Raw genomic sequence first — 15853 nt, forward strand, 5'->3', positions numbered from 1 at the left:
GAAAGAGATACCCAAAGTGGAAGGACCACTTGGTTGTCCAGGCATCTACCATGGTCGTCTGTGGATCCTTGGACCATGCACCATACTTCAGAAGCTTCCTGTTCAACCATGAGGTCTATATCTGGCAGACCCCACTTCTCCACAATCTGGTTGAATGTGTCCTGATGTAGGGACCACTCTCCTGGGTGAACAGTGTGTCGACTGAGAGAGTCTACTTCTCAGTTGTCCATCCATGGGATAAAACTGGCCGTTATGGCTGGTCTAAATCTATCTGCCCATGTCATGATTTGGATGGTCTGTGACACAGTTTGCGGGCTCCTGGTTCATCCTGTCTGTTGATGTTTGGCACTGCTTTGGCATTGTCTGGCGTCAGTTGTGACACGTGTCCATTTCCAAGGAGAAAACTGACAACCCTTGGAGAGTTTAGAGTGCAGAGCCACTAATCCGGGGACTGACTCGTCTATATGGCCAGGGTGAAAAACTGACAATATAGGCAGGGATCCCACCTGCAGGTTAAAATGTTGAAGGGGTCTGGAGTGGAAGCGTGCAAAAGGAACTGCTTCGAATGTGACTGCCATCTTTCTCAGTAGTTGCATGCAGCGTAGTATAGACACCCTGTGAAGACACAAAAGGACTCGTACCAGGCACTGCAGTTCCCTGATCTTGTCCCTTGCCAGGAACACATACTGACATAGGGTGCTGAAGAGAGAGCCCAGAAACACCATCCTCCATGCTAGGACCAGATTGGACTTAGGCAGGTTGAGGACCCAGCCGTGGAATTCCAAAGTTGACTTGACAACCTGCAAGTGAGCACTGAGTAGATCTGTTGATGACGCTTTTACCAGCAGGTCATCTAGGTATGGAATTACGCAATTCCTTGAGGATGCAGTATAGCCACTATAGGTGCCATGATTTTTGTAACTACCCTTGGCGCGGTAGAAAGCCCAAAGGGCAAAACCTGAAATTAAATATGAGAAGGACCTACTGCAAAATTCAGTAGTTTGTGATCTTGTTCCCAAACAGGCACGTGCAGATATACGTCTTTGATGTAGAGGGACTCGAGAAATTCTCCTCTTCCATAGAATCAATTAAGGATCGCAAAGAGTCCATCTTGAACGTCTGCACTAAGTGTGGGTTTAGCTTTTTTAAATTCTAGATGGGATGAAAAGAACCATCTGGTTTCTTTACTAGGAAAAGATTTGAATAAAATCCTAGACCCTGCTGGTGTGAATTGCCCTCCTCCAATGCCCTTCTTCTGAGTTGTGTTTTTGAGATCAAAGCATAAATTCTTCTATAAATTCATTTTGATGCCATGATGTAGGAATATATATCTATCAACATTGCTTATGTTGTTTTTTTTTTTTGTTTTTTTTTGTAAATAGTTATCAAATCTTCCCTGAATACACATTTGGCACAACGGAAGGTTGATATTCCTACACAGTCGACACACAGTTAGCTGATTCTGCCTTGCAAATTATTGAAAGAATTTTGTAATTTGTTGACATTTTCTTTAACAACTGTGCCATCTGCTGGTGTATAGCTGCTATAGCAGCCAAGTCACTAAACTATCAAATGCAACTGGATATTATTTCTTGTGGTGAAGAAAATGTGGTAGTCAATCATTTAAGGATATTTATTTAGTGTAATATATATATATATATATATATATAATATTTATATTTTTAAAATTCAAAAACACGTTTATAATAACACATACGTGGTAAAGTAACTAGATTTGTATAATCTTTTATTGTTCTTTTCGTGTAAGTATAAGTTTGGCAATACATTTAGCTTATTTTGTTTCACAGCTTCATATAACATTGGTCTGGCTTAGCCTGGCTCTGCACAGTGTTGTGCTCTGTAATATGCCATGTTTGCCATATTCTGTTATGACCTCATCGTGCTGTATTTGGTAGGACGGTTACTGTCCAGAGTAAATATTTTATGTAAAATGTAACACAGTTCTTACTTGTTATAGTGCATACACACGGTCAGATTTGTCAGATGAACGATATGAACGATTTTACCAAAGATTTGAATGATTTGTACGATTGAACGATTTTTGACTGCATTAAAATGAATGGAATCGTCCAAGTCTGACTGCAAACACATCAGATATCGTTATCTGACCATCGGGAACGCGCGTCGTTCAGGCATGTCAGATTTTCTTTCAGATATGAACGATTTTTTCAATCGTTATCGTTCAGATCTGAAGAAAAATCTGACCGTGTGTATGCACCATTAATTTAATTCAGTGGGGGAAACGATGACTAGATTTTAACTTTAGCAGGTTTCCTCTATTTAGTAAGCATAGGTATTGTAAGATAGAAATCTTTCTATTGCTATTTAAGAAGAATTTGTGTTTGACTAGAAGCAATCCACTGATTGCAGCATGCTGAGACGGAGGAACGTAACAAACCACAAAGCATGATCTAAACTGACATTTAAAAGTATATCTGTCACCTAAGCATAACTACACATTAAACAGACAACCTATAACTAAACATGATTGATTATGATGTTGCTTAGCTAGTAAAGTTAGCTATTTTTCAGGAAGTTATAAATATTTTAAAGATTTGAATTATAATAAAAATCCCATGTACTGGCAGGGGTGTGCCAAGTTCTCCTGGGAACCTTTGTGACCTCAACTAAATGTAGGAATCCTGCCAGCTTTCAACGCAGCACAGGCGGTGTAATGGTTAGTATTACTGCCTCACAGCACTGAGGTTGAGGGTTCTATTCCCACCATGGCCCTAACTGTGTGGAGTTTGTATATTCTCCCTGTGCTTGCATGGGTTTCCTCCGGGTACTCCGGTTTCCTCCCACACTCTAAAAATATATACTGGTAGGTTAATTTGCTCCCCACAAAATTAACCCTAATGTGTGTATGTGTGTGAGCATATGTGGTAGGAAACATAGATTGTGAGCTCCACTGGGGCAAGGACAGATGTGAATGGCCAAATATTCTCTGTAAATCGCTGCGGAATATGTGTGCGCTATATAAATAACTGGTAATAAATAAACACATTGGCTCTGTACGATCACATAAGATTAGTGTTACAGGCACTTCAACCCAAAGTAGCTAACTTTTAAATAATGCCTAAGGCATTTCACCAGAAAGCACTAAACTGAAGCAGAGTATTATCCCGAGAATGGTGTGGTTGATAACTGTATGTTCTAATTAGACTGTTAGTTGTTTTTTGAAATTGATGGTCAATTTAGCAAAATTACTTATATGCCCAAAAATTAAGTTTTAAAAATCTGCATAACTAATTTTAACCCATATGTAAGATGCTTCCACCTCTGCGTCAGTAGCGTATGTCCCAGGTTTACACACCACATACACTTAGACACTGTCAGGTCACAAACATTTAATAGTTAAAACCGCATTTGCTATTCTCTTTGTTTTAAATGAGAACCCTCTTCTATAGCTCCGCACAAATACAATTCTTTATCATTTATGAATGTAATTTGCAATAAAAAAAGATATATATTAAAATATACACACAAAATGTTATACTATATGGGCCTTCAATTTCACAATCGGCAGCAGCTAGATAGTGCTTGCGACTGTCATCTGTGTGTATTTGCATCTACCACTATTTTTATACGTTTTATACAGATACTGACAGTTGTATCTCTGAGTGGGTCTGCATCTGTTCCCAGTCACCCTGTACTCTACCAAATTTACACCAACTCTTCTCTCCCCCATATAGATTATCTACTCGCAAGCAGGCGCAAGTATTATATGCAAGCAAATCTGAAGATTTTATCCTACACTTCAGGGTTTATATACAAATCAGCATTATTAATATTTGCGCTCACTTATAAGTCGCCACAAAGTTCTGCAGTGCAGTACACAGTGGCAATACAGACAGGGTAGTCAAAGTAACACATTTACAGGGTAACCGGTGTATATATACAAAACTGCATATGGTCATAAACAAGTGACATAAAATCAGTGTCAGTCCTACATATCTCAAATTGACTATAGATTGCGTCAAATACTGAATCATGTTGCATTAAATTATATATCTTACATACTTTACTCATTTTCAAGTATCTGTAATACGTAATTAGCATGCCATATAAACATCTAGGGCAAAATGTAATAGGGTGAGAGTTTAGAAAATGTGAGAGTTTAGCAGTCACACACTACAGGTTGAGTCTCCCATATTAAAATAATCCGAAATACAGAATTTTTTTTTAGCATGACTGAAATAATGATACCTTTTTGATGGTTCAATGTACACAAACTTTAAGGCACAAAATGTATTAAATATAAAGGGCAAAATTACCTTCAGGCTGTATGTATAAGGTGTATATGAAGCATAAATGCATTTCATGTACAGTATGTAAACACACTTTGTTTAAGGCACAAAATTTGTATAAATATTGTATAAAATTACCTGCAGGCTGTGTGTGTATACAAAACATAAAAGCATTCTGTGTTTAGATTGGGGTCCCTTTCCCAATATATTTCATTATGGTATGCAAATATTCCAAAATACAGAATATTCCGATATCTAAAATATCCCTGGTCCCAAGCATTTTGCATATGGGAGACTCAACCTGTATAACATTGGTCGAGTTTTATCTTCAAAATGGGAAAACATATGGATGAGAGTTTAAATCATGAGAGTTTTTTTTAGTTTAAAAACGTGAGTTTTCATGTTCTCGGACGCAAATACATTGGCTGAGTTTACCAGTAAACTCTCACACTTTTTAAACTCTCACATTTTCTAAACTCTCACCCTATTACATTTGGCCCCTAGTTGGCATTGTAAAATCTCTTTAGGACCAAAGGACAAAGATGTATATTTTTCAATATATTATTGACTGTAGATGTTTGCAATGAACACCTCTATTGGCAACTATATGTTGTCAACATGTGAGAAAAGTGACTTTTGACTACATTTAAACGTCCAAGGAGCTCTCCAAACAAGTCAGGAACATAGGCCCTCATTCAGAGCCACTCGCTATTTGCGGTCGTTCGTTCTAAAACAAGGGGTGGCTATTCAAATGAACCGTTCGCTGTTTGCGGTCTGTTCACGCCTCTAGGTCTGAACGAGCGAACAAAACTTGCGGTCGTTTTTTGGAAAAATACGCCCCCTGGCCGCTCGCATCCTACGTCATGTCCGCTATTTATTAGATTAATCGAGTACATCGACCAGGGTATGAACTGCTCGCTATTCTTGTGGTTGGTTTTTGATACCACAATTTTGCGAGCAGTCCTGGCTATAAAAGAACCCAGTGACGTGGTCAATGACGCTGCTGTTTTAAATATGCACACCCATAAAACGCCCGTTTTGACCTTTAAGCACGCCTGCGATCGGATCTCCACTCCCCGTTTTCAAGCACCTTCCCCTGTTACCACCCACATACGCCTCTTTCTGTCACTCAAATTATCAGGCATTCGCTATTTTGCGAGCACATGAATTTCGTCCGCACTGAGTGGTTTGCGCATGCGTATTACGATCCGTATGCATGCGCAGTTGGGCAAACATCGCTCGGAGCGAAAGAGCAGCCACTTGCGTCCGGCTCTGAATCAGGGCCTTAGTTGTTGAGAAGTACAATTCTGGGTTGGGTTATAAAAAAAAAATATCAGAATCTTTGATGATCCCCCGGAGCACCATCAAATCCATCATCATCAAATGGAAAGAACATGGTACCACAACAAACCTGCCAAGAGATGGCCGCCCATCAAAACTCACAGACCGGGCAAGGAGGGCATTAATCAGAGAGGCAGCACAGAGACCAAAGGTAACCCTGAAGGAGCTGCAGAGTTACACAGCAGAGACTGGTGTATCTGTGCATGTGACCACAATAAACCGTACACTCCATAGAGCTGGGCTTTATGGAAGAGTGGCCAGAAAAAAGCCATTACTTAGTGAGAAAAATAAGAAGACACGATTTGAGTTTGCCAAAAGGCATGTGGGCAACTCCCCAAATGTATGCTCTGGTCAGATGAGACTAAAATTTAACTTTTTGGCCACCAAGGAAAACGCTATGTCTGGCGCAAACCCAACACATCCCATCACCCCAAGAACAGCATCCCCACAGTGAAACATGGTGGTGGCAGCATCATGCTGTGGGGATGTTTTTCAGCAGCAGGGACTGGGAAACTGATTCGAGTCGAGGGAAAGATGGATGGTGCTAAATACAGGGATATTCTTGAGCAAAACCTGTTTGTCTGTCTGTGATTTGAGACTGGGACGGAGGTTCACCTTCCAGCAGGACAATGACTCGAAGCATACTGCTAAAGCAACTCGAGTGGTTTAAGGGGAAACATTTAAATGTGTTGGAATGGCCTAGTCAAAGCCCAGATCCCAATCCAATTGAGAATCTGTGGTCAGACTTGAAGATTGCTGTTCACAAGCGGAACCATCCAACATGAAGGAGCTGGAGCAGTTTTACCTTGAGGAATGGGCAAAAATCCCAGGGGCAAGATGTGGCAAGCTCATAGAGACTTATCCAAAGCGACTTGCAGCTGTAATTGAGGCAAAAGGTGGCTCAACAAAGTACTGACTTTAGGGGGGTGAATAGTTATGCACGCTGAAGTTTTCTGTTATGTTGTCCTAAATGTTGTTTGATTCACAATATAAAAAAAAACACAACTTCACAGTTGTAGTCATGTTCTGTGAATGAAATGATGCACACCTTCACACAATCCATTTTAATTCCAGGTTGTGAGACAACAAAACATGGAAAATGCAAATGGTGTGAATAAGTTTGCAAGACACTGTACATATCCGTGATCTCTCAGGCTGTTTTCTGTGGGCGCATTGCCTGGCAGAAACAGCCTACTGCCCGGCACTAACCCCCCCCCTTCACGCCCCAATGCACCGCATTCCCAGTCACCCTCAATGTGTTCTTGTTGCCACGGACAAGGATGCCGGATGCGACGCCGTCTCATTCTTCACATTGGAGGCTCTGTGTCCATCGGCAATAAGGACGTGTTAGTGAAGGTTCCAGGTGACAGGACACGGTGCATTGGGGTGGGGAGAGGTGCCGGGCAGGGGACACGGATTGGGAAGAGTGCCAAGCAGGGGATGACATTGGGGCGGGGGGTAGTTGTCCATCACAGTGCAGAGGCGGTGTCAGGATGGAGGGCAAAGATCCCTCCTCCTGTATAAAAGGTCAGGCAGGAACAGTCACCTGAACTGATTAAAGAGAGCCTGCAAGCGGGGCCATTATCTGTAGAGCTGTATAAAAAATATATTCTGTGTAGCCTGCAAGTGGGGACAGTATCTGGGCCTCTTAAGAAGAAGAGAATTAATATATAAATTGTTATTTCAAGTTTAAATCAGGGTTTAAAACATTTTATTATTGCGAAGTCCCCTACTCTGCTACATCTTGATGCCACCTGACTGGGAAAAATTTCTGGGGCGAACAACTCATATTTTCAGATACGCAAATAATCTAACTTAAGCTGGGTACACACTGACAGATATATCAGCCAATATATTTGCTGCCTGTCGGCTAGTGTGTACCCTCGATATGTCTGTGAACGACGTAATTCATGTGCTGCACAGCCGATGGACAGATATGTCTGCAGACCGCCCGTACACATACAGCGGCAGCCACAGGGAGGGCGCGGGACACTCCCCCCGGCCGCCAGGACCCACGGGCAGAAGCAAATAATGGCCGTTCAGTGTGTAGACCATCATCTGCAGATATATCTGCAGATCACTTGATCAGATAGTGTGTACCCAGCATTACAGTAGGCTAATCATCACCAATTTTACTGTGCACCTCTATGGGGGTGTGAGGAAAAATAAGCGATGTTATGGGTCACAGTGTGCCGTTTCGGAACAGTACAAATGCCAGGCTACTAATTGAATTTCCCCCGTAGTCTGCAGTACAGAACACAGGATCTGTGTAAATAACTATAAACCATGTGGACAGGGTAAACTCTGTTCTTAAACATTATCTATTACTGCTTACCTTCATGGGACTTATCTGCTGAACCATAAATGCTTCGCTTGTAATGTAGCCAACAAACTGAGCAGGTAATGCTATAGCATTGGCCTTTACAGTAGCCAGTGGTGTTGTGATGTAAGACAATGGCTTTGTGACAGACAAGTGTTTGGTCATGTGACTAGACTTATACAGTATAAGCCTGAACAGCTGCTACAGTATCAGCCAGCCTTTAAGTGTATGAATTGACCAATCCATACTGGGCCTTTGTGCAAACTAAATATGCATTCCTGTGAGGCCCGCTGCTTATGCTCCTTTATAGAAACCTGTTCCTTCTAACATGTTACAGTCAGAGGAATGAGAGATGAAAGTATTCAAATATATAATTAAGTGAAAACTTCAGTTATTGCAGGTATGTTTTCAGCTCCGCTATACACAGTTTGATATAAATCAATACCAAATACTGTCTCTTTAAACAGACAACAAAGGAACAATACTTTTTAGATCCAACTGAACATATTATGCCAGGATTGTACCTAATGAATCCTCCTTGTGAAGCAGTGTACATTATTTGCACCTATCATTTTGTAAATGAGTCCTGAAATTATAGAAAATGAAAAATCTTAAGGGGCCTATCCATTAGCAGATGTTTTTTCTGGGCGATGAAAGACAAAAGATATCCCTTGAAAATTCAGAAAGCTGTACTGAGCGATATCTGTCATGTACATGATAGATTTTGGCAAACGATGAACGATATCGCATGACCTCATTCAGGGAGTGGATTTTTTTTCTCTGTAGCTGCTGCTAATATCTTTCATCGTTTACCGCATATAAACTGCTAGATATTTCTAATATCTGGCAGCGATATGCGATAATTGACCAACATGTTGGAGAGATGACAGATTCAATTTACTGGCTGCGGGAGTGCGCATCTGTCATCATTCAGGGCCTATCCATAGCAGATAAATTGAACGATAGAACGATATATCGTTCTATCGTTCAATTTATCTGCTAGTGGATAGGCCCCTTAACATTCATGTCATTTTTTATATTGTTCTAAGCCCAGCTCATTCTTGCTCATCTGTCTTCTACTGCTTCATCCCATATTAATATTATTGCAATATGATACAGTAAACACATTCTTCATTTATATTATTTTTATCTTTATATGTTTTTAAATACATCACTGCAGTGGTTCCCAAAGGGCCTGATTCATTACGGATCGCTATTGTGTTTGCTGCTCTGTAATCGCATGCAGGGCTGCTGCGAAAACATGCTAATGAATACACTATCGCTATGCCATCCCACTACCGCTATCTCACATCCATAATACCTTGCAGTCCTGCTTATACATCGGAAACATAGAGTACCATTAGCCCCTCACGCAGAATTACAGCAGCACCGACCTTACTTAGAAATTGCTAACCTCGTTGCACGCAGTAAGTACTCAAGCTGCGTATGCAATCGCAGTGGCTAATTTATGCACGCCCATGCAATTGCTTTCAGACAGACACGCCTGCATTTCTCCAACCACTCCCCCGTTGCCACCCCCAAACACTCACTGCCTGTCATTCACTCTCCGATGGATTGGCCCCCTTTGCGTAATCACAGTGCGATACCAGTGTTGCCTTCACACACTGCTATGCATGTGCAGTACGCAACAATCGGCCAACTGCATATGCTGTTGCAGTTGCGATCCGTAATGAGTCAGGTCCTAAGTCACCAAGGCACCCTAATAGTCCAGGTTTTAAGGATATACATGTTTGAGCGCAGTTGGCTTTATTAGTACCTCAGTCAATTTGATCTAACCATCTGTGCTCAGCCATGGATATCCTCAAACCCTGGACTGCCTTCAGGCCTAAGTTTTGGAACTACTGCATTACTGTATTCCTTCCTCAATATTTTGTTTTTTGATGGTCAATTTTTAAAGTGTCAAAAGCAATAAAGAAATTATACACAATTACAGTGATCAAGATAAATAGCTGAGCTGACCAAAAGGGAACCATTCCATTGGATAGTTTTGCCATACATGCTATCAAACCATTATTAGATTAGGGGGATGGGTCTTTTTCCTGGATGCCACACAATATGCTTGCAGTTTTGTACTGTACCAATTTGATTACTGTCACCTCTTTTTAAGTTTATACTATTGTTCAGCGCACCTGTAAAGAAACAGTTGCTCTGTGCATACCCTTGCCAAATAATGTATTTGGAAAGTCACAAGAACCTAATTATTCCTGCCAACGCATTAGAAGCATTTCCTGAGGAATTTAACTATTGGATAGTACAGTAGGTTCTCTTTTATTTAAGATCTCTGAACATTTTGTAATGTAATTCTAAACACCCATGGTAAAGAACTCCTTACTTGCTGTTGCTTATTGAAATTTACTTTTGTTACCTTGGCACCGAGAGCAACTTTGAAGCAAATACACTGTTACATCCTGGTAAATAATGGGGAAAATCTGCTAAAGTTTATGGCCCTCATTCAGACGCGCTCGCAAGTGGGTCGATGGTGGGGCATTGCGCATGTGCCGCGCGTGTGCACAAGCCCCGGAGCGAATGAGAAATTCACTCGCTTCGGGGCTCGCTACAAACGGGGCAGCTGTCTATGTTGATCGACAGCTCGTCCCGTTTTGTAGGCGGTGGGGGGGGGGTGGCTGGACAAACGGAGGCGTTCCTGAAGAAACGCCTGCCATTTGTGGGCTGCCCTACTGACATCACTCGTGAGAAGGAAGCTCACTGGGGCTTGCGGTAGACGAGACAAGTTGTGGGTGGTCATCCACAGCTTAGCGAGCGGCCAGGAGGCCGGCTAAAAAAAAAAAAAAGCGGCCAGCCTCATTCAGAGCGAGCGCTCGCTTTTTGTGAGCTGCTCTGAATGAGGTCCTATGTTTTATAAGTTAAACCTATCTTGTACTGGGTAGGATGCCCCTTTGACCTGGACCTGGAGCCTGGATTCTCCGTGACATTAATTAAACTAGATGCTGGAAATATTCCTTGGTGGTTCTGGTCCATAATGACATGATAGCTTCACAGAGTTGCTTCAGTTTTATTGGCCCAATCATGCCACAAATCTTCCATTTCACCACATTGCAAAGGTGCTTTATTGTATTGAGAACTGGTGACTGTGGAGTCCACTGGAATATACTGTTTGTGACATGGCAATTTATCCTGCTGGTAGTAGGCATTAGAAAATGGGTTCTGTGGCAATAAAAGGATACACAGAAACAATACTCATGTTGACTGCGGCGTTTATACAATGCTCAATTGGTATTAAGGAGCCAAAGGTGTGCTTAATAAACTTCACCCACGTTATTACACCATCACCACCCACCTGAACCATTGACACAAAGCAGGATGGTTCCATGGATTCTTATTGCTTACACTAAATTCTGATTTGATTTGCTGCCATATGATTGACTATCAGTTTCTCGCTACCACTTGTAGCTCACTGTTGGCAGGAGGCTCCTTTCTTTTAATTAGAGAACTGTACGGCTAGAGTGTGGATGCCTAGTTTATTATCCAAATGTCAAGTTTACCCCCCACCAATTGATGTACAACAAATCTAGAATAAAGAAAATAAATAAGCTTTCATTCATTCATTATTTATTTTTATTTTTTTCTAAAGAAATGATTTTATAATAGATTTGGTGCCATGTAAGTGTCTCATGAAGTAATTTGTTTGCATATAATATTGGTAGCATTTTGACTATGTACTATGGAGTTTGATGTCTTATGGATAATGTCTTAATAATTTACATTATAATTATTTTTTTTTTTTTTAAGAGTACTAAAATGTTTCTGTTTTTTCCCACATCATTCAGGTACATGGTTTACTACTTTCCTTCGGATCTGTTCTACAAATGCTTCTGCTTTTTACCTCTCCGAGTTATTGTTGCTGCAATGAAGGAAGTGACTAGGACCTGGAAGATTTTATCTGGAGTTACACAGGCAAATAGTCGTTATAAGGATGCCTGGCTAGTCCTGATTGCCAACGGCTGGGCAAAAGGTGATATGCACATTTAAACAAAGCCTCTAACACAGTGATTCCCAACCTCTGTCCTCAAGGCACACTAACAGTCCTGGTTTGGATGATATCTATGCTAAAGCACAGATGGTTTAATCAAAATAACTGAGGTACTAATTAAGTTGCCTGTGCTCAAGTATGGCTATCCTTAAAACCTGGACTGTTATTGTGCCTTGAGGACCGTGGTTGGGAACCCCTGCTTTAACAGGATGAAACAGCATGTTTTAACCATATTGGTTCCCTGTAATGACTAGAGAAAAGAAATAAATATATTTCATGTACAGTATATTAATTTTTGGTACTTAAAACAGATTTGGCCATGAAACATGACACCTCCTATGGATGATTTGACATGCTACTCCTCCTGCCAGCCCTCCAGCTGATTCAGTTTAACTCTGTAACTACCACTTTTTTCATCCAGTGAATTGATTTGTGCTTGAACATGGTTACTGTTTTAGATCTCCACAGCAGTAACACAGGTGATTGTTTTCAGTATTTACTGGATCTGGGGCACAGGTCTTAAAGTGATTTCTATCTAGCCACTGGGCCTCAAGCAGATTCTAACAAACTTCACAAATAGTGATCATTGCCAGAACATCGACATTGTTGACTGAGTATGACTCTTCCAATTATGAAAAAGATCTTAAAGTGCAATATAATGTACAAGGGTCAAGGGTATGGAGCAGAAAGGGGTATCTTCAAGAACACCAGGCACTCCAATCACCAGTAGGAATGGCCGGTATCCAATTAGCCCCGAACATTATTCGGGCACTACTGGATCCCCCGGGGCTATCCAATTAGCCCCAAAAGCCGGCACTTATCGGGAATTGTGTTTCACCGGCCTCAGGCAGACGAAACAAAATCCCTGAAAATAGCCCCGTTTTCATGTCTGCAGTCGCGAAAACACAGGTTTAACGCACCCTGTGCTCTAATTTGGTAGCCCGATAGTGACCATCGGGCAAAAATTGCGTTAACAGCCGTTTTTTTTTATTTAATTTTTTAGAAAAATAATCAGGACTAATTGCATATCAGCATGTATCCATATTTGGCATTGTTTGACCTACTTTAGGTAGTGGGTAAAATTGTTGTGCAGTATTGAAAAGAAAACACTATGGAACTACAGATTGGACGTGGCATAAGGCTTTCTTCAGAGCCTGCGCTGCTAGGTGATTACTGAACCGGGTCTGTACACAAAAGCTGCAATGAACATAGATAAGGCAGGCCCTGAAGGCATGATATACGATTAAAGTTACCCTTGTAAACGGTAAACTCCTTACTACACACTATCACATCTCATGCATGACACACACCTCATTACATATGATCACATGTAACGCACAGACACGGCTCATTACACATTACTTCTCGCATACAGATACACCTCATCACACATGATCACGTCACGCACGGATACACCTCATTACAGACATCTCACGCTGTCACATCTCACACACAGGCATACACCTCATCACATATGATCACATGTCACGCACAGACACAACTCCTTATACACTATCCCTCTATTTAATAGCTGTTTGCTTCGTTTTTGGTGGTGATGTTTTTTGGGGGGTTTTTAGGGCTGATTTTATTTGTATAAAAAGAGCATAGATTTTACTAAATGGGACATGTATGGTAGAACAAAATCATTTGTGTCTGGACGTGTAATTGTTTGCACTGATGTCTTAGCACAAGGGTAGATAACATGCAGCACTCCATCTGCAATGGGACTACACATCCCAGCATGCTCTGCCCCATAGTTGCTGTTAGGGCGTGCTAAAACTGTGGCAAGGCATACTGGGAAGTATAGTTCCACAGCAGCTGGAGTGCTAGATTCCTACCCCTGGTTTAGCACCTTGGTTGCTAAGAAAGTGTGGAACCTCTTTGGTGCAGGTAAACCAAGAAAAGGAAATCTGTTGTACAGATGTGTCCATATACATCTTACTTCCTTGCGTGTTAAAGAGCCCTTATAGTCGAGCCATGCCGTGGCGTGACTCGGTAGCCCCAAGAGTCTTTTCATGCAACTTTTTACCAAATGCATCATCTTAACAATGTGAATAGGACTCAATGCGAATAGGACACACACGCAGCTTCTGCTGATTATAATGATATGTAGCATGCCTATATTCTGTGTGCAACTGCAGCTGTATCTGCATGCGAAATTCTACGTTAGTGTCACAGAAGCTGCTTGTAAGTCCTATTCACATCAGTTTGCGAGTCAGACGTATCCGAAGGTAAAAAGTCACACAAAAAGATGTACTGTGCTACCGAATCGCACAGCGCTCACACGTTCTGTTTAACGTGACTTTTAGTGCACGGCACTCTATGAAATAACCGGCACGGACACAGGAATTAGATCAACCTTTCAGTGTTAGACACACAGTCTTGATAGTGTGTCTAACACTGAAACGTTGATCTAATTCCTGTGTCTCTTAATGTAACGATGCTTGTAATGTCTGTGAGAGCACCGTCCAGGGATAAAAAAGAAATAAAAAAAAATATATGTATATAACATAATAAATGGCTGCACTCACCAGTCTGTCAGCGTTTTTAAAATGTATTCTTTATTCCAACATCATAAAACAGAATGAGAATTCCGACGTTTCGGTCCTAGCTTGGACCTTTGTCAAGGCAGGACAGAAACGTCGGAATTCTCATTCTGTTTTATGATGTTGGAATAAAGAATACATTTTAAAAATGCTGACAGACTGGTGAGTGCACCCCGTTATTATGTTAGTTTTTGGTACTTGGATTTTCTTATTTATATATATATATATATATTTATTTCTCATGGATGGGGAAGAAAAGGCTCTCTAAAATACCTGTATGACCATTTATCATTGACTGTCTGGTAGTTCTCAACATTACCTTACACAGTTTGATAGTGTCCGACATGAGCATACGTAGCTGTGACTAAGTGTAAAACATGCATAGATTTCTGGAGCGCTACAGGCAAGCATCTTGTTTCAATTAACTAAGATTTTAATCTAAAAAAAATAATACAAATATATGTAGAGTAACTTTTTGTGTTTTGTTTTGAATGACCATGAGCCCCCGTAGGTTAAGATACAATGCATTAAGAAATAAATGTCTAACTGTGACTCATGTATGTCTCCAGCTGCTGGAGGTGGCCTAATATCTAACTTTGAGCAACTTGTGAGAGGTGTCTGGAAACCAGAGAGCAACGAACTTCTGAAGATGTCCTAGTAAGTGATGTATATTGTTATTTTAATGCCTTTCTTTAGAGGTTGAGCAGTAAGCTGTTAAGTTCACAAGTACCACAATTACACTAGGCCTGCTGTAATTAATAGAAGTGAACCACTAATGAGATCCATTTTAACAATACAAATGAGCAATGCATTAAGGTTTTTCAGGCATTTTTGCAGTGAAATATAGATGGCAGCAATCTCTTTGCACTTCTGCTTTCCATTGTTGATCCTTGATCATCTGTCTATGTGCCTATCTCAGTATTTTTAACCTGGCTTATCCCCAGCTTATCTCCTTATCTCGCCCTATTCATATAAAAATTTACCATGAATTTTGTAGATTGAATAGTGCAAATAGTATAGAAAAAATAGTTCTGCAGTGATTATAGTTAAGTTAAATTTGAATTTAAATTTAGTTACTAGGGTGGTTCAATAAATAAGGTAGCAAGACCACTCACTGAGTAAATTTATTCAACTTGTACATATACGTATGATCATTATTATGGTCTTAGTACAGATTATTTTTCCACATAGTCCCCATACTTATCTAAACATTTGTTCCAATGGTACACTAAGGCATCTATCCCACCATAGAAGAAATCTGTGTCAAGCACCTGAAGCCAGGACATGACTGCTAGTTGAACTTCACTGTCAGATGCGAATTGCCTTCCACCCAGATGCTTCTTCAATGGTCCATAGAGATGGA

General features: G+C 40.8%; 1 protein-coding gene across 1 annotated transcript in view; it reads left to right on the forward strand.

Moving 5' to 3' along the window:
- The window catches only part of TMEM38B (transmembrane protein 38B), a 54248-nt gene that overhangs the window by 28322 nt on the left and 10073 nt on the right, over positions 1 to 15853 (forward strand). Inside the window, exons 3-4 of the mRNA XM_088472642.1 lie at positions 11742 to 11926; positions 15060 to 15147. Coding sequence (XP_088328768.1) covers positions 11742 to 11926; positions 15060 to 15147 — 273 coding nt within the window. The remainder of the gene's footprint in view (positions 1 to 11741; positions 11927 to 15059; positions 15148 to 15853) is intronic.

The sequence above is a fragment of the Taudactylus pleione genome, unplaced genomic scaffold (assembly GCF_031769625.1).
Source record: "Taudactylus pleione unplaced genomic scaffold, aTauple2 ptg000127l, whole genome shotgun sequence".
In the NCBI taxonomy this organism is placed as follows: Eukaryota; Metazoa; Chordata; class Amphibia; order Anura; family Myobatrachidae; genus Taudactylus; species Taudactylus pleione.